We start from the raw sequence: 18,678 nt of genomic DNA on the forward strand, positions 1-18,678 counted from the left end.
GAAGAGGGCAGTCCCTTGGGGCTGTCCAATCAGGAGGCGCCATTCGGTGCAGTCGTCGGTGACTCTCGGAGCCGAGCCGAAATCTCCCGGGAATTGCTTTCCCTTTGAACTGGAAAGTGGCGGGGGGGGAGGGGATTTGAATGTGCGACTTCCTCGAATCGGAGTGCAGCAAGGCCGTGAGCGACAGCGGTTGCAGCCAATCAGCGTGACGGATCGCTGTCGGAGCGCGCACTCGCACCGCCCCAGTGGCGACCGTTACTGGCGTCGCGCGCGCGCGTACTCTTAAAAGTCGGTGAGTTCTGGGGGCCTCGCCCACTTCTCCGCCGGTCGCGGGGCGGGGTGCGGGGGAGGGGGGCGGGGCGGTGGTACTGGGCGGAGGGGTTCGGAAGTTTGTTTCTCGGCTTGTAAAACTCATCCTCACCTGACGCCTCGCCCCGAGTTTAGGTATGAAAACACCGGGAGACGTTGGTCACGAGGAAGCCCCACTGGGTGGGGCTCCAAGATGGTGGTCCCTTGGAGTTGGAGGCCAGGAACGTGGCCACCCGCTGGTTTGGCCCGTCCTGAGGATGAAGTTAACCTTATTTTCGCGATGGGGGCGTTCTTTCTCTAACTGCCCGTTCCCTTCTAGCATGGGATCTGTGTCAGTTCCATCCATCCTCCTCCTGCTTATTTTTTCATACTAGGCTCAGGAACGCCACCTGGGCGAGGGCAGAGTTCACCTTCTGTTGAGTTCATGGATGTGTCCCCAGTTCTTTGAAAGGCACTAGGTGTGCCATAACCACAATGAAATGAATCCGTTGAGTATTAGGGGAAAGGGGAAAGTCTCCCTGGCCCGGAGGATGGAGGGGAAGTGTGAAGGGAGTAATAGACACGAATGGTTACGGCGTGAGAACAGCTAGGGTGGGCGTAAGCCCGTAGACCACCGCGGATGATGCAGGAACACTTAAAAAAAAAAAAGGAAAAAGCATTGATGAGAGAATGACATTTAAATAGATTATTATTGTATTACTAATATTGAGGGAAAGAATCTAATATTTACTGATTTAGCTCCCAAATGTTTAAAGTAGTGAAGACTGTTTCAAGCCCAACATCAGGAGCCTGGAACTCGATTGTGACACTTGCCGGACCAGCATACCCATAGGCAGGAAGCCAAAACTGGAAGCAGAATTATGACTAAAGAGGAGCAGGGCGTTAGGAATTGGGTCATTAAACTAAGACAGGCAAGCCTTGAAACTAGTGGAAGGCATAAGCTAGTATGGAGTATGGGTTAGGGAGAGGTCCTCGTGGCTGGCTGGTTCACAGGTTACTGGGACAAGGGCGTGGGGGCGTGGGGAATTGGGTGTATGATTACAGAACGTAAGGCTTAAATTACTGGGAAGGAGAGTCGCCATGGAGTTTAGGTCTTTTTTATTTGTCCTGTGGATACGATGAAAAACTAGGGAATAGTCAACAGAAACGGTGTTTTGGGGCAAGGTCCTTTAACCCATACTTCTACTTTGTAGTTTTATTTGAAAAAAAAAAAAAAAAAGGAAGGAAGATAGTAACATTTTAGAGTTCTTGTGAAGATGATATGAAAATAATTGGAACAGTGTCTGACCCAGGAAATCTATAAATGTGGACTGTTAGAAGTTTTTGTAGTTTAGTCTGATGACACTGAGGTGTTTTGGAAAGGTGTAAAAAATACATGCTGTGCAGCCAAAGCACGTTTATTCTTATCTGTCAGCTTACCTGCTTGTTATATTGAGCAAATTATTTTCTGTTTTTAGCATTTGTTTCCTAAATGTCTGCCTCATTTCACAACAATGCTTGACACATAACACCCAGCTTGTACTTGGCATGTGTTAGCACAGTGGTGTTTTCACACCAGGTTGCAGCCCGGTAGTGGGTTGTGGTGTCCACTTGATAGGTTGTAAATCATAATGTAAAAATTATAAGAAGTGCCAAAATTGTGGTGTCCTGGATTTTAAAAAATATGATGCTAGCATCCCATTATGAGAGAGGTGATTTAAAGTTTAAATCCTGGCTGCTCTGTTTCCCATCGAGCTCCCTGCTAGTGTACCTGAGAATGTGATAGAAAATGGCCTGAGTGCCAGAGCTCCTGCTATCCACATGGAGTTCCACCCTTCTGCTTTTTGCTTGTCCCAGCCCCTGCCAGGGTGACCATATGGACGTGAGCCAACCAACAAATGGAAGATGGCTCTGTCACTCTCTCTTGTTTTCTTTTCAAATACAATCTAATGACAAGTATGGGAAATAGAAAAAAATAGAATGAAGAAATTTAGTGTATTATCATAAGATTGTTTCTGAAAAAATATCTAGACATTTGAATTATTTGTATATTTAAGATTTTATATTCCTTTGTTGCCTAGTGGCTAAATCCTTACCTTGCCAGGATCCCATATAGGCACTGGTTCATGTCCCAGCTGCTGCACTTCCCGTCCAGCTCCCTGCTTGTGACCTGGGAAAGCAGTAGAGGATGGCCCAGGGCCTTGGGACCCTGCAGAAGTGTGCAAGACTCAAAAGAAGCTCCTGGCTCCTGGTTTCAAATTGGCTCATCTTTGGCTGTTGCAGCCTCTTGGGGAGTGAACCCACAGAGGGAAGATTTTTCTGTATTTCCTTCTTATGTATATTTGCCTTTCCAATAAAAAAAAATCTTAAAATTTTTTTAAAGATTTGTTTGAAATAAAGTTTGAAAACAAATAAAGGCGGGCCCGGCGGCATGGCCTAGCCGCTAAAGTCCTCGCCTTGAACGCCCCGAGATCCCATATGGGCGCCGGTTCTAATCCCAGTAGCTCCACTTCCCATCCAGCTCCCTGCTTGTGGCCTGGGAAAGCAGTTGAGGACGGCCCAATGCATTGGGACACTGCACCTGCGTGGGAGACCTGGAAGAGGTTCCTGGTTCCCGGCTTCGGATCGGCGCACATCGGCCCGTTGCGGCTTACTTGTGGAGTGAATCATTGGATGGAAGATCTTCCTCTCTGTCTCTCCTCCTCTCTGTATATCTGACTTTGTAATAAAATGAATAAATCTTTAAAAAAAAAAAAAAGAAAACAAATAAAGGCAGAGTTAGGGAGATATATCCATTCACTAGTTGACTTCCCAAATGGCTTCAGTGGCTAGAGTTGGGCCAATCCAAAGCAAGGAACTTCTTTAGGGTCTTTCCCGTGGCTGTGGAGGGGCCTGTCCTTCGGCCATTCTCCGCTGCTTTCTCAGGCACATTAGCAGGGAGCTGGATTAGAGCAGATGGTACTCAAAGCAGTGCTTATACAGAGTGCTAGCAGCATTGGCAGTGACTTTATTGCTGAATCACAGTACGATCTCCCCCACAATATTTTTTTAACACATTAGAAGGATAACAGAATGACTAAAGGAAAGACAGGCATCAGCTTCAGTAACCAGCCAGTTCTCCCATCATCAGTCTCCTCTTTGATGCTATCTGTGTGACCCAGGGATGGGGATGATGTTGTTTCCTTCCCAGATCATGGAAGACACCCAGGCCATCACCTGGGATGAAGAGGAGGAGGACACACAGCGACCCAGCTATTCTTCAGGGGGCAGCTCAGAGCCCGTAGGGCGACTGCACGTCTTCAGCAGCAACTATGGACCAGAAAAAGGTCAGAGCAAATTGGGTGCTAATGTATTAGAATAAGTCCTTTTATTTTTATGGGGAGGTACATGGAGGATGGCAGGAAACTTATGTATGCTTCAAGATCTTTTTTTTTTTTTTTAAAGATTTATTCATTTTATTACAGCCAGATATACACAGAGGAGGAGAGACAGAGAGGAAGATCTTCCGTCCGATGATTCACTCCCCAAGTGAGCCGCTACGGGCCGGTGCGCGCCGATCCGAAGCCGGGAACCAGGAACCTCTTCCAGGTCTCCCACGCGGGTGCAGTGTCCCAAAGCATTGGGCCGTCCTCGACTGCTTTCCCAGGCCACAAGCAGGGAGCTGGATGGGAAGTGGAGCTGCCAGGATTAGAACCGGCGCCCATATGGGATCCTGGGGCTTTCAAGGCGAGGACTTTAGCCGCTAGGCCACGCCGCCGGGCCCCAAGATCTTAAACATATTCTTACTGGAACTGGACAAGATGGGACAGATTGAGTTGATTTTTTTTTTTCCCCAGGCTGGTACCCAGGACTTAGTGGGGGTGATTTTATTTGGACAGGAGAGAATAAAGAGATTTAAATAAAATCTAGAGCTTAACAGTGTTAATGATTGTACAATACTGTGAATGTGTATACTGCTCCTGAATTGTACACTTAAACATTCTGAAAAAGTAAATTTTGTGTTATGTATATTTACCATAATTTTAAAATGTCCTATGCAGACAGGTAGGGTTTTGTGCAGGAATAATGAATTGTATGTAATATTTTTTTAAGATTTATTTTTATTGGAAAATCAGATATACAGAGAAGAGGAGAGATAGAGAGGAAGATCTTTGTCCAGTGATTCACTCCCCAAATGACCACAACAGCTGGAACTGCACTAATCCAAAGCCAGGAGCCAGGAGCCTCTTCTGGGTCTCCCATGAGGGTGCAGGTTCCCAAGGCCTTGGGCCGTCCTCCACTGTTTTCTCAGGCCACAACAGGGAGTTGGTTGGGAAGTGGGCCACCAGGATTAGAACTGGCCTCCATATGGGATCCCAGAGTGTGTAAGGCAAGGACTTTAGCCGCTAGGCTACTATGCTGGGCCCTGAGGTAATCTTTAATTCCTGTAATTCATAGGATTTTTTCTCATGCTTGAGGCAGGGGCTGAGTAAGTAGTGGGGTACCTGATAGGAACATTTTCCTAATGATAGACCATGGTCTTAGAACCCGTCTGCCTTTCTGATGCCTAGATTTCCCACTCTACCTCGGGAAGAATGTGGTAGGCCGGCTGCCTGACTGCTCGGTGACACTGCCCTTCTCATCCATCTCCAAACAACATGCAGTGATTGAGATCTTGGCCCGAGACAGAGCGCCCCTCCTCCAGGACTGTGGGAGCCTCAACGGTACTCAGATCCTGAGGCCCACGAAGGTCCTGAGCCCCGGGGTGAGTCATCGCCTCAGAGACCAGCAATTGATTCTCTTTGCTGACTTGCCCTGCCAGTACCATCGCCTGGATGCCCCCCAACCCTCTGTCTCCCGTGGCCCTCTAACTATAGAGGAGACTCCCAGGGCCCAGGGTGGAATTCAACCTCCAAGGCTGCTGTTGGCTGAGGACTCAGAAGAGGAGTTGGGTAAGTTTGCATTTGGGAGGGTGATGAGGAGGCAGGGATGCCAAAAGATGGTCACTTACTCCTCTCTCATCGTGGCAGATTCTCATTTGAAAAAATGTGTGATGAAAGATCCAAGGAGTGCTTTCTCCCCTTGGGCAACAGTTGTACCAGAGAGGTGAGTGCCAAAGGGTTAATGCTTGAATCTTCAAAAGGACCAAGAGCCAAGGGCTGGAGACTCAATCTCTGAGCCAGAAAGATAGGGAGAGTTGGGGCTGGGCCTCTGTGGTACAGGGGATCTTAGTGAAGTTCCTGAATAGCGTATGTTGTGAAAAACCTGTGATGCATTTCAACATTTTCTAGCACCCAAATTAACTGACCTTCCAAGTTGGTTTTAAACAAACTTTTTTTTTAAAGATTTATTTTATTTTTTTTAAGATTTATTTATTTTTATTGGAAAGTCAGATATACAGAGAGGAGGAGAGACAGAGAGGAAGATCTTCTGCCCGATGGTTCACTCCCCAAGTGACCACAACGGCTGGAGCTGAGCCAATCCAAAGCCAGGAGCCAGGAGCTTCTTCCAGGTCTCCCACTCAGGTTTAAGGTCCCAAGTCTTTGGGCCGTCCTCGACTGCTTTCCCAGGCCACAAGCAGGGAGCTGGATGGGAAGCAGGGCAGCCGGGATTAGAACTGGCACCCATATGGGATCCCGGCGCGTACAAGGCAAGAACTTTAACCACTACGCTATCGTGCCAGGCCCCTAAAGATTTATTTTTATTTTAATTGGAAAGTTGTATATAGAGAGATAAGGAGAGACAGAGAGGAAGATCTTCCATCCACTAATTCACTCCCCAAGTGGCCCCAATGGCCAGAGCTGAGCTGATCTTATCTGAAGCCAGGAGCTTCTTCCAGGTCTCCCAAGGCCTCGGGCTGTCCTCAGCTGTTTTCCCAGGCCACAACAGGGAGCTGGATGGGAAGTGGGGCTGCTGGGATTAGAACCGGCACCCATATAGGATCCTGGTACATGCAAGGCAAGGACTTTAGCCTCTAGGCTACCACACCAGGCTGCTCCACAAACTTTTTAAAGTTCCCTTATGTTTACTCACTCTGCTGATTTTTTAGAGTGCAGCCCTAATGTGCCCAGCACTGAACTAACTGCTGGAGAGAGAAATACACAGCTGTGCCTGCCTGCTGCCAGGGAGCTCCCAGGCCAATGGGCTATGCCCACCTTCCTGGGAGGTCAATTCAATGAACTCTTACTCTTGTCTTCTCTCCACAGCGATGAAGAGGGGCTTTCTCCTGCCCCTGGTGGCCCTGGGTCATCCTCTGGCTTCAAACTGGAAAGTGACACAGATGAAGAAGAAGAGCAGCTCTCAGCAGTAGAGGAGACCTCCTCAGCTGCCAGAAGAGGCGCTGCCATAGCAGTCAAGCAACCCAATGGGGTGGCAGCAAAGCAGCAGCCTGCCGTGACAGAAACTGACAATGACACAGAAGCCCAGAAAAATGCAGACAACAGGCTGGTTCCAGATGGGGTGATTCTGGAGAGGAACCAAGCACCCGCAGAGGAGAATAATTCAGATGTGGATGACAACAGGCTTCCCAGGAGGCCCACCGTGAGCCACCTGCAAAGGGCCCAGCCTTCAGATGTCATGGACAGTGACACTGATGTTGAGGAAGAGAAAATCCCTGCCACCACAGCTGTGGTTCCTGTGGAGAAGAGACCTGGCTTCTGTGGAGCTGGTCCCAGCAGCCCTGGAGCACTTGGCCCGCAGGAGAGCCAGGCTGGTGGTGACGCAGGTGGGGAGGAGAGCAAGGCCTCCCTTGCCATCCCTCTGGTGAGAAGCCAAGCCCCTATGGTGATCAACAGCGACACAGATGAAGAGGAAGAAATTTCAGCAGCACTCACCCTGGCCCAACTGAAAGAGAGCCCAGCTGCTGGATGGAACAGAGATGGACATGTGGAAGGGGAAAGAGGCCAGCCCAAGATCCTTCTGCAGCAAAACCAGAGCACCTCTGAGAGAGACAGTGACACAGACGTGGAGGAGGAGAAGGGGTTGCCAGAGGGACAAACTGTCCCCAGTGGTCACACCAACAGGAATGGAACTCTATATACAGCACACTCAACCATGAGTGCCCCTCCTCCTGGGGAGAAAGACATAAAGGTGGAAGCAGAGATGAGCTCACCTGGGATCCACCTGCAGAGAAGTCAAGACTGTACCACAGTGGTCGTCAAGGCAGAAAAGGAGGAGGAAGTATCACGAGAGCCAGCTGTTAGACATCTACAGAAGGGCCAGGTGCCTGGGGAGACGACAAATCAAGTCAAGGTGGAAGCAGAGGGTGAACCAGCAAAACTGGGCTGTGAAGCAGATGCGGAGGAGGGCACATCCTTGGCAGCCTCAGCAGTAACAGATGCAAAAAAGAACCAGATTCCAGTGAAGGGGGCCGCAGACACAGACTGTATTACAGCCAGACAGCAGAGTGCTGTTCAGTTGGGGGCCCAGGGTAGGTCACCTGTGGCCCAGGCAGAGCAGAACTTTCTCCCTGTCTCAAAGAAGAACCTCACAGATGAGGTGGTAGACACAGGTTCTCCAGGAGGAACTACCCAGTCACAAAGAGAAGGCGCCCAAACCCCCATAGGAACTGAGAGAGATCTGCACATGGGTAGCACCAAGGGCTTGGAAGAAGACTCTGATGGTGAGTGCTGGCTTTCATCCTCCTGAACCTCTGATATCAACAGTGGTTATAAGGGTTGGGTAGGGGAGAGAAGAATAGAGATAAAGTGAGGCATTTAGGATCAGGTAGATTTCTAATGATCTACCCTATATTTGTTCCCACTAGATTTTGACGATCTGGAACTTCAGGCCACCCAGTGCTTTGTGGACAGGGATGTACAGCACCTGGAAGGTGAGGACATCGATGGGTCGGGTCCCAGGGCCAGGGGAAGGAGGGAGATTAGACAGATGGTCCTTGAACAAAGTGGAGGCTGGCGTGGGAGAGAGGGCAGGAGATAGACCTGGGGGTTCCCTGGAGGAGCTGTGGCCATGCATTCTTTTTTTTTCCTTTTTTTTATTGCATTTCATTTTATAACATCATTTCATAGGCTCTGGGATTCCCCCATCCCCTCCCCGTGCCCTCCCCCCATGGTGGATTCCTCCACCTTGTTGCAGTATTACAGTTCAAATCCAGTTTTGTTTCTTTCATTGCAAGCATGTGCCATGCATAGAGTCCAGTGTCTTACTGTCCAGCTCAGTTCAACAGTTTCTTGGGGAGACCGACTCTGGTCTAAAGGCATAGCTGGCAGAATATCATTCCGAGCAATTAAAAGCCATAACATAACATCAACAACAGTTTCCAACATTATGGGGTTAATTGACATTGTATTGAATGCCATCCTTTCTTGTGTCACAGATCTGAATGTGGAGGATGAACGCACACGGGCCTGCTTATTGAATCTGCCTCGGGAGCCTGGGTCTTCCTGTTGTAGCTCAGGTACAAGAAACCTTGTTACTAACTTGGCATCCTTTCCTTCCTCCATCTACTTGTTTCTTTCAGTCTGTATTTGGCTGGTGTTTGTTTCTCTCATCAGAAAAGAAGTGTCATATCAGTTCAAACTCAGACCAACTAGTTTAGATGTTTCATTTTGTTAAGATTTATTTTGTTTGTGTGAATGGCAGAGTTACAGAGAAGTCTTCCATCCACTGGTTCACTCACCAAACAGTTGCAACAGCCAGGGCTGGGCCAAGCCAAAGCCAGGAGCCTCTTCTAGGTCTCCCACATGGATGCATAGGTCCAAGTAATTGGACCATCTTCCATTGCTTTCTCAGGCACATTAGCAAGGAACTGGATCAGAAGTGGAGCAGATGAAACTCAAACCAGCAGCACCTTTATGGGATGCCAGCACTGTAGGCAGCAGCTTTGCCATAATACCTGCCTCTAGACTCTATAAATTATATTTTAATAGATTGAAGGACCTAGTGCGATAGCCTAGCAGCTAAAGTCTTTGCCATGCATGTGTCAGGATCCCATATGGGTGCCAGTTCTAATCCCAGCAGCCCCACTTCCTATCCAGCTCCCTGTTGTGGCCTGGGAAAGCAGCTGAGGACAGCTCAAAGCCTTGAGACCCTGTACCCACATGGAAAACCTGGAAGAAGCTCCTGGCTCCTGGCTTTGAATTGGTGCAGCTCCAGCCATTGCAGTCACTTGGGGAGTGAATCATTGGACAGAGATCTTCCTCTCTGTCTCTCCTCCTCTCTGTATACCTTACTTTGCAGTAAAAATAAATAAATCTTTAAAAAAAAATTGAGAAAGCTTTCCTGTGAGGGTACAGGCTTTTTGAAATAAGTACTAAACATTATAACTAATTACTGTATTTCCAGCTTTCTTTTAATAATTATTTTAGATTTATAAGGAGTTCATTGCAATTCTTTCTCAGTATGTTACCTTTTCAACCTGCCCTCCTCTCTCCTTCCTGTTTACTTGCAGCTACCATGGATGTGTCATGGGAGCTCATGGCTACCCAGCCGTTCTGTACAACAGAGTCTGACGCCTCTGAGACCCAGTCCACTGCCACCCACCCCGAGGCCCATGGATTCTGCCTGTCTCCACCGAGAACAGTACCACAAGAGCAACGTGCAGAGAGCCCAGAACACACAGAGCTACTGGGGAGTCAAGGCAGAGCGATGCAGACTATGGAGAAAGACATGGGTACAGCCAAAGAAACAGCAGACAGGGTGACTCCTGAGAGAGGGCCATGCGAGAGGGAAACCAGCCAGCTGCCACCAGGAGAGCAGGAGGCTACGCTGGGAGGGGGACAGTCCACTAGGGAGATAGAGGACAGAGAGCAACAGCAGCTTCTAGCTGGAGACACTGAGAACCAAGAGCCTGACCACAGGGAGGAAAGTGCAAGTCCTGAAAGGGATCAGGAGAGTCTGCAGGTAGAAATGGAGACAGCCAAGGAAATACAAAGTAAAGAAACGGAGAAACAGACCCTTGCGAGTGAAGTATATGAGAGAGAAGTAGAGAGGCCTGTGCCAGAGAAAGAATGCAAGCCAGATGGGTTAGAAGTGACCCCGGTAGGAGAGAGGAGAAAGCAGACAGGAGGGAGCCAGGACCAGAGAGACCAGGCCTCCAGTCCCAGACCACAGCCTGGAGTAGGGGCGGGAGAGCCTCAGGAACTTGCCTCCACCCCCGTAGTTTCCGAGAGCCAGTCAGGTGGAGGAAGGGGAGCCCCAGGGAGCCCCACAAGACAGTTGAAAGGTAAGTGTTGGCAGAGGGAATCCCAAGATGCTATGCAGCCTTCCTGATCATCAACCCGTGAGCAAACAGCTGCATAGAACTCAGCCACACTTTTTATTTTCTGTCTAGACCACTTGAAATGCAACCTGTCATGTGATGAGACTTCCAAGGTGAGATCTGCCCTCCCTTCCTGCCCCCAGCTCAGCACTGTGACCCTGCAGTGGCACATCCCTTCAGCTTGCTTTCATTTCACCTTCCTCCATATCTGCAGTTTTCTCTAATCCTGGGCTGGCTTCTATCGCACTGCTTTTGACTCCCAGTTTTCCATGTTTCCCAACTTGTTGCTCCCTCTACCTGACTCTGAAAGAAAGTCCTTTCTTTGTGCTTTTCTCTCTGCGCCTGCATGATTGCCTTTACCACCACTATCCATGTGTGGGGTCATAGCAGGAAAGGTCTGTGGGAAAGAGAACTGTTTCCTTCCCAGGAAGTCCCAAGCAGAAGAAATGCCAGGAAGGCATCGTATGCTCTCTTCTCACTACCGCTGTGGCTTCCTTTTCTCCCTAGGGTGATCCAGAATGCCCAGATGCTTGTCGGCCTGAAGCCTCAACCCCACTCCCACACCCTCTTATCTCTCAGGACCAACAACATCCTGCCTCTCAGCCCTTTCTTCCTCCTTCCCCACCTGCTTTTGAGTCATCCATTGTTAGGACCAGGCAGAATGGAAGTCAAACTCCAGAAAGTTCCTTGTCCTCAGAGCTGGAACATGAAGTCAGGCCCCAGAAGTCCTCTTCAGTTTTCTCTGCTGCCCTTGAACCTCACCCTCCCACTCCCCCAGAGCAGTGTGATACCCCCAAGCCCACACCTCAGGCTACTAGGGGTAGGTCATGTAGGTCCTCTATTAAGAGCCCTGAACTGGCTGAGCTCACAGTCCCTGACTTCCAGCCATCCACCTCCACAGAGCAGTCTGACACCTCCAAACCCACAGCTCGAGCTATTCGGGGCAGGACCCGTGGGTCCTCTGCCAAGACACCTGAACCAGCCAAGCCTCCTGTCCCCACAGAGCAGCCTGACACCTCTAAGCCCACATCTCGAGGCAGGACCCGTGGGTCCTCTACCAAGACCCCTGAACCAGCTGAGCTTCCTGTCCCCACAGAGCAACGTGACACCTCTAAGCCCACATCTCGAGGCAGGACACGTAGGTCCTCTACCAAGACCCCTGAACCAGCTGAGCTTCCTGTCCCCACAGAGCAACGTGACACCTCTAAGCCCACATCTCGAGGCAGGACACGTGGGTCCTCTACCAAGACCCCTGAACCAGCTGAGCTTCCTGTCCCCACAGAGCAACCTTTCACCTCCAAGCCCACACCTCGGGGCAGGACATGTAGATCCTCTACCAAGACCCCTGAAACAGCTGAGCTTCCTGTCTCCACAGAGCAGCCTGACTCCGCCAAGCCCACATCTCGAGGCAGGGCACGTGAGTCCTCTACCAACACACCTGAACCAGTTGAGCCTCTTGTCCCCACAGAGCAGCCTAACACCTCCAAGCCTACAGCTCGAGCCACTCGGGGTAGGACACGTGGGTCCTCTGCCAAGGCCCTTGAACCAGCTGAGCCTCCTGTTCCCACTGAGCAGCCTGACACCCCGAAGCCCACAGCTCGAGCCACTCGGGGTAGGACACGTGGGTCCTCTGTAAGGACCCCTGAACCAGCTAAGCCTCCTGTTCCCACACAGCAGTCTGACACTTCTAAGCCCACATCTCGAGGCAGGACACGTAGGTCCTCTACCAAGACCCCTGAACCAGCCAAGTCTCCTGTCCCCACAGACCAGCCTGACACTTCTAAGCCCACATCTCGGGGCAGGACACGTAGGTCCTCTACCAAGACCCCTGAACCAGTAGAACCCATAGCCTCTGATCTTGAGCCTTCCTCTACCATGGAACAACCTGTCACCCCTAAGGCCATAGCTCAGAGTAATCAGAGCAAGACACTGAGATCTTCTATATCAAGTGTTGTGCCAGTTTCTGCCACCTCTGAATTTCAGTCAGCTGTTGCTGCAGAGCAACTGACCCTGCAGCCCATTCCTCAAGGCAGTAACAGCAGGACACAGAGGGCTACAAGGAAGCAGAGCTCACCCAAAGCTCCTATTGTCCACAAGCCTTGCTCTGCACTCCCTGAGCCTAAATCCCGATCAAGGAACCAAAGACAAGGAGCAGTGAGAGCAGCTGAGTCCCTTGGGACTGTCCATGAACCTTCTTTTTCCCAGCCTCCTGGGGTACCTACTCATGCTCCCCAGATCCAAAAGGTGGAAGCATCAGACATATCTGAAGTTGCCCAAGAGCTTCCACCAAAGGTCTCTTCAAGCTGCAAGAGGCCTTCATCATCCATTGATTCACCCCCACGTCATAAACGACCCCGCAGAGGGCAAGTGTCCCCAAAGACGGTGTTCCCTAAGGAGGAAGAAGAGGATGCTTCCGAGAAGCCAAGGAGGGAAGAGGTGAGGAGCATGGTGGGGCCTCAGGATGATGGGTGGACAATGGCCCTGGCTCAGAAACTCTTGCTGAGACCTCTATTACACACAGGACATAGTGGTTCCAGGACCAGGCAAGAGAAAGAGAGGCCAGGCAGAGAAGGAGCCCCAGGAAGTACCAAGCCGCAGCCGCCGCCGAACCAAACCTCTTGAGCCATCAGCAGCACCCAAAGTACGGGTGGGGACCATCTGGGGCTTTGTGAGAGGATGGGAGGAAACCCGGGGGGTGGGTGGTAAGGAATGTCAGGGCCTGGCATTGCTGGCATGGGCACTCTCACCAGCCCAGGTGAACCCCTCCCGCAGGTGCTCTTCACAGGAGTCCTGGACCCTCGTGGAGAGCAGACAGTGCTGGCCCTTGGAGGGAGTCTGGCCAGCTCAGTGGCAGAAGCCTCCCACCTGGTCACTGACCGAATCTGCCGCACCGTCAAATTCCTGTGTGCTCTGGGGCGGGGCATCCCCATCCTTTCTCTGGACTGGCTGCATCAGGTGAGGAACCAGACCAAGGGACAGAGAAGAAAGTGGTGGGAAGAAAAGGGATGGAGACACACAAGGAATTTGAGAGGTGAAATGTTTGATTGATGAAGAAAAACGTTTCTAGAACTGTACAGATGCTGGACAGGGGAGCAGGGCATGGCCTGGGCTGAACATTGATGCTGACTGCTGTCTCCCTTAGTCCCGGAAGGCTGGCTGCTTCCTGCCCCCAGATGAGTATGTGGTAACTGATCCTGAGCAGGAGAAGAATTATGGCTTCCGCCTTCGGGATGCCCTGAGCCGCGCCCGGGAGCGAAGGCTGCTGGAGGTAAATGGCCACCTTCTGCCCTGGGCTTCAGCCCACCCTCCAGAGTCTCCCAACAGCCCAGGAGCTCTCGGTGGCGGTGGCACAGAGACAGCTCCTCCTTCCCCCTTTTCTGTCTTAGGGCTATGAGATTCATGTGACCCCTGGAGTCCAGCCACCACCCCCTCAGATGGGAGAGATCATCAGCTGCTGTGGAGGCACTGTCTTACCCAGCATGCCCCGCTCCTACAAGGTAGGACTGATGGGTTCTGCTGGGTCTGGTGATGTGGCTAGAAAGGTGTGACATGATGAGGAAGAAAAGGAGGTAGAATTGTAGAATAGTGCAAGGGCAGGAGAAAATATATGGTATAGAAAGAAATTGGAGGGCAAGTATTTGGTGGCAGTGCACGGGATGCCCGAATCCCATACATGAATGCCAAGTTCAGGTCCCAGTGTCCCCTCCTACTTAGCTTCCTGCTTAGTTTTGGGTCTGGTCCACCTTGGTTGCTGCTGGCATTTGGGGAGCAAACTGGCAGATAATTTTCAGTCTCTCAAATAAATAAATTGGGAGCTGGCAGATGGGAGATTTCTGTGTCTAAACTAGATGGCTGGATGGCTGGAGAGATAGACAAACAGACTGACTTGAAGGGAGTAGATGAGGGAAAGGACAGGAAACAATGTTGTCTTTCATCTTACAGTTAAGAACTTTTGTAAAAAAAAAAAGCTATAGGAATGAGAAGAGATCTACTCATAACACATGGACTTAGTTTTTTCTATTTAAATATTTTTAAATATATATATATATGTGTGTGTGTATATAAAGATTTATTTATTTTTATTAGAAAGGCAGATTTAAAGAGAAGAGAGACGCGAAAGATCTTCCATCCACTGGCTTACTCCTCAAGGGGTCACAATGGCGAGAGCTGCACCAATCTGAACCAGGAGCCCAGAGCTTCTTTCTGGGTCTTGCATATGGGTGTGCAGGGACCCAAGGACTTTGGACTGCTGCTTTCTCAGGCTATAAGCAGGGAGCTGGATGGGAAGTGAAGTATCTAGGACATGAACTGGTCCCCATGTGAGTTGCTGGTGCTTACAAGTGGAGGATTAGCCAGTTGAGCCATTGTGCTGGCCCCCAATGCCATTTTTGAAAAGCCTCATTCATGTATTAATTCAAGGGCCTGGTGGCGTGACCTAGCGGCTAAAGTCCTCGCCTTGAACACCCAGGATCCCATATGGTCACCAGTTCTTTTTTTTTTTTTTTTTTTTTTTAAGATTTTATTATTATTGGAAAGCCGGATATACAGAGAGGAGGAAAGACAGAGAGGAAGATCCTCCGTCCGATGATTCACTCCCCAAGTGAGCCACAACGGGCCGATGCGCGCCGATCCGAAGCTGGGAACCAGGAACCTCTTTCAGGTCTCCCACGCGGGTGCAGGGTCCCAAAGCATTGGGCCGTCCTCGACTGCTTTCCCAGGCCACAAGCAGGGAGCTGGATGGGAAATGGAGCTGCCGGGACTAGAACCGGTGCCCATATGGGATCCCGGGGTATTCAAGGTAAGGACTTCAGCCGCTAGGCCACGCCGCCAGGCCCGGTCACCAGTTCTAATCCCGGCAGCCCAATGCTTTGGGACCCTGCACCCGCGTGGGAAGCCTGGAGGACGTTCCTGGCTCCTGGCTTTGGATCGGCACAGCACCGGCCGTTGTGCTCACTTGGGGAGTGAATCATCGGATGGAAGAGCTTCCTCTCTGTCTCTCCTCCTTTCTGTATATCTGACTTTGTAATGAAAATAAATACATTTTTAAAAATATATACATATGGGCCCAGCGGCATGGCCTAGCGGTTTAAGTCCTCGCCTTGAACACCCCGGGATCCCATATGGGCGCCGGTTCTAATCCCGGCAGCTCCACTTCCCATCCAGCTCCCTGCTTGTGGCCTGGGAAAGCAGTCGAGGACGGCCCGATGCTTTGGGACCCTGCACCTGCGTGGGAGACCCGGAAGAGGTTCCAGGTTCCTGGCTTCGGATCGACGCATACCTGCCCGTTGCGGCTCACTTGGGGAGTGAATCATCGGATGGAAGATCTTCCTCTCTGTCTCTTCTCCTCTCTGTATATCTGACTTTGTAATAAAAATAAATCTTTAAAAAAAAAAAATACACTTGTCAACCTTCAGCACAATTGATAGTTTGTTATTTTCTCCATGTGTTTAATCAGATTTCACCAGTTTTCTGAAAGATGCTTTTATACAGTTTTCTATTCAAGGTGTAAAGTATGGCTGATGCATTGCTGCCATTGTTCATCCCATCTGTTAATTCCTTGTTTCCCCAACCCATAGTCTTTTTACAATGTGACTTCCTGCAGAAATTCAATCACTTGTCCTTTGCAATGTTCCGCAGGTTGAATTTTGATTTTTGGTCTTCTATCATTTATCTTATTTCTTTACCTTCTGTATTTCCTATAAATTATAGTTATTCTTAAAAGCTTGCATAAATTCAGGTGCAGTTTTCCCCCACAAAAATGTTTTGTATAACTTTTTGTCAAGGAGTTACTATTTTGGTGATAATGACTAGTGGGGGCCAACATTGTGGTACTTCAGGTTAAACTTACACCGCCTGCAATGCCAGCATCACATATGGACACTGGTTCCTGTTTAGCTTGCTCCACTTCCAACCCAGTTTCCTGCTGATGGCCTGGGAACAACAGCAGAAAATGACCCACTTGTTTGGGCCTCTATCACCCTTGTGGGAAACCTGGATGAATTCAGCACCTGGCCCAGCCCTGGTGATTGCTGCCATTTGGGGAGTTAACCAGCAATGAAATGATGAAATCTCCTTTCTGTAACTCACCATTCAAATAAATAGTTAAAAAAGAAGAAGAGGAAGAGCATTGACTCCTGCACCCATTTCTAGAATACTGCTTCACCTCTGACTTCCTGTCTGCTCTCTGTCTCCCCCAGCCTCACAGAGTTGTGATCACATGTCGCCAGGACTTCTCTCGCTGCTCTGGCCCACTTCGCCTTGGACTGCCCGTGCTGTCGCCCGAGTTCCTGCTGACAGGTGTGCTAAAGCAGGAAGCCACGCCAGAGGCCTTTGTCTTCTCCACTTTGGAAATGCCTTCCACCTGAAAGTTCCAGCAAAGAATTGAAATAGAATTTGGAATAAAAGACTTAAGACTTTAGAAAAGCTTGGGGTGTGGGGTGTACTGGTGTAACTTGCCCTATAGGGAGATTCACTGGGGACCACAGATTTTCTAAACTGGCTGTTAATCCCAGGCTCAGCCCTCTGGACCATTCATCTCTAGCCAAATTGCTGTCGTTAATGTCCGTTAATGGCACACAAAGTGTCCTGTCTGCTTGTTTGGAAGCCATTTCCTCCAACTGGGATTCTCTTTAACTTCTAAAGATAACGGGCCAACTTTGGTGTCAGGAACTTAAGGGATACTTGGAGTAGATTTGAGGATGCAATTACAGTTACCACTAAAATACTGTCCTCTTCTGGCTTCCTGTGGCTACAAGGAACCTCTGACTCTGATTTTGAGCAAGCCTCTGCACTTTTCTGCCCTGATTTTCCAGCATTTACAAAATTACAGCTTAGGTTTGATCTATCAAAATAAACATTCACTCTGTGCCTTATGGTGTAGTGCAATTTTTCTTTTAAATATCTGGGTCTATTTAAGAAATAGTTATAAATTTGTTTTAACTTCTCTTTGAGGCACATTATGTACTACTTAAGTTTTAAAAGTTGATTGCTTTCAAAGATGTGGAGAAGTTTGAACTATATATAGCTGTAGTGTTAAATGATTCAATCTCCACAGTAAACTGTCTGATGGCTTCATGAAAGTTAAGACATAAAATTACCATATGACCCAGCAATTCTGCTCCTAGGTATATACTCAAAAGAATGAAAACACTTTTTTGTTTGGGAGTGCTCATATCAGCACTTTTCACAATAGCCCAAGAAGTGCACAATGCAAATAGTCATCAACAGATGAGTGGTTAAACAATTGTAATCTATTCACATAGAAGACTGTTATTCAGCCTTTTTTAAAACGCGTTGAAGTTTTGAGAAATTGCTACAGTATGTTGAGTATTTTGCTAAGAAGCCAGATGCATAAGGAAACATTGAAGGGCTCCGTTTATATGAAATACCCAGAATAAGTGAATTCATAGAGACCAAGAATGTAGACGGGTGCTTCCCAAAGGCTGGGAAAAGGAGGAAGCGAAAGAATGAAATGGATGTAGGGTTTATTTTGAGTCAAAAGTGTTTGGGAACTAGATACAGGTAATAGTTACATATATTGCAAATGTACTAAATGCCAGTCTCTAAACTGGTCAATCTATTTGTGTTTATCTCTCTTCAATAAAAAGACTGTTGATGAGTTTTGTACACTTTTTTAAAAATATTTAATTGAAAAGGCAGATCAGATTAACAGAGAGGAGAGAGAAAGATCATTCATCTGCTGGTTCCTTCCCCAAACGGCTGCAACAACTGAAGCTGAGCTAATCCAAAGCCAGGAGTTCCTTCACCCATGTGGGTGCAGGGTCCCAAGGCTTTGAGCCATCCTGTACTGCTTTCCCAGGCCACAAACAGGGTGCTGGATGGGAAGTGGAACAACCAGCACACGAACCAGTGCCCACATGGGATCCTAGTGCTTGCAAAGTGAGGATCGAGCCATTGTGCCAGGCCTCCTGTACTTTTTTTTTTTTAGTAAATGTAAATTGCAGTTCAGTTTGGAAAATGATGTGATAGAAAAATCAAGAGCCATTATACCTTTTTTTGTTAAAGATTTATATTTATTGGAAATCTTAAGATCAGATTTACAGGGAAGGAGACAGAAAAGTCTTTTCATCCACCGGTTCACTCTCTAAATGGCCACAACAGCCAGAACTGAGCCCCTTCAAAGCCAGGACGCACAAGCCCCCGGGGTCTCCCAGAGATGCAGGGTCCCAAAG

At 49.0% G+C, this 18,678-nt stretch overlaps 1 protein-coding gene across 6 annotated transcripts; it reads left to right on the forward strand.

The window, feature by feature from the left end:
• The first annotated feature begins 131 nt into the window (after positions 1-131).
• On the forward strand, positions 132-18,104 carry MDC1 (mediator of DNA damage checkpoint 1). Of its 6 annotated transcripts, none has more exons than XM_058666103.1 (15): positions 132-292; positions 3,479-3,614; positions 4,839-5,219; positions 5,328-5,373; positions 6,474-7,888; positions 8,033-8,098; positions 8,603-8,683; positions 9,677-10,450; positions 10,559-10,599; positions 10,994-12,922; positions 13,008-13,127; positions 13,259-13,441; positions 13,629-13,754; positions 13,873-13,983; positions 16,684-18,104. In XM_058666103.1, the coding sequence occupies exons 2-15, from the start codon at positions 3,482-3,484 to the stop codon at positions 16,849-16,851; spliced, it is 5,574 nt and encodes a 1,857-aa protein (XP_058522086.1). In that variant the 5' UTR covers positions 132-292; positions 3,479-3,481; the 3' UTR covers positions 16,852-18,104. The 6 variants fall into 6 exon arrangements, with proteins under 6 accessions (XP_058522086.1, XP_058522070.1, XP_058522100.1 ...); XM_058666087.1 differs by having other exon boundaries at positions 133-292; positions 5,298-5,373; XM_058666117.1 differs by having other exon boundaries at positions 137-292; positions 5,298-5,373; positions 9,677-9,898.
• Positions 18,105-18,678: the final 574 nt, after the last annotated feature.

This window comes from Ochotona princeps, chromosome 1 (assembly GCF_030435755.1).
Source record: "Ochotona princeps isolate mOchPri1 chromosome 1, mOchPri1.hap1, whole genome shotgun sequence".
NCBI classification, from domain to species: Eukaryota; Metazoa; Chordata; class Mammalia; order Lagomorpha; family Ochotonidae; genus Ochotona; species Ochotona princeps.

Coding starts and splice junctions, on each gene's coding strand:
- MDC1 (XM_058666087.1), top strand. CDS start 3,482: ATGGAAGACACCCAGGCCATCACCTGGGATGAAGAGGAGGAGGACACA. Junction 10,600..10,993: donor CATGTGATGAGACTTCCAAG/GTGAGATCTGCC, acceptor TTTTCTCCCTAG/GGTGATCCAGAATGCCCAGA. Junction 13,755..13,872: donor GGGAGCGAAGGCTGCTGGAG/GTAAATGGCCAC, acceptor TTTCTGTCTTAG/GGCTATGAGATTCATGTGAC.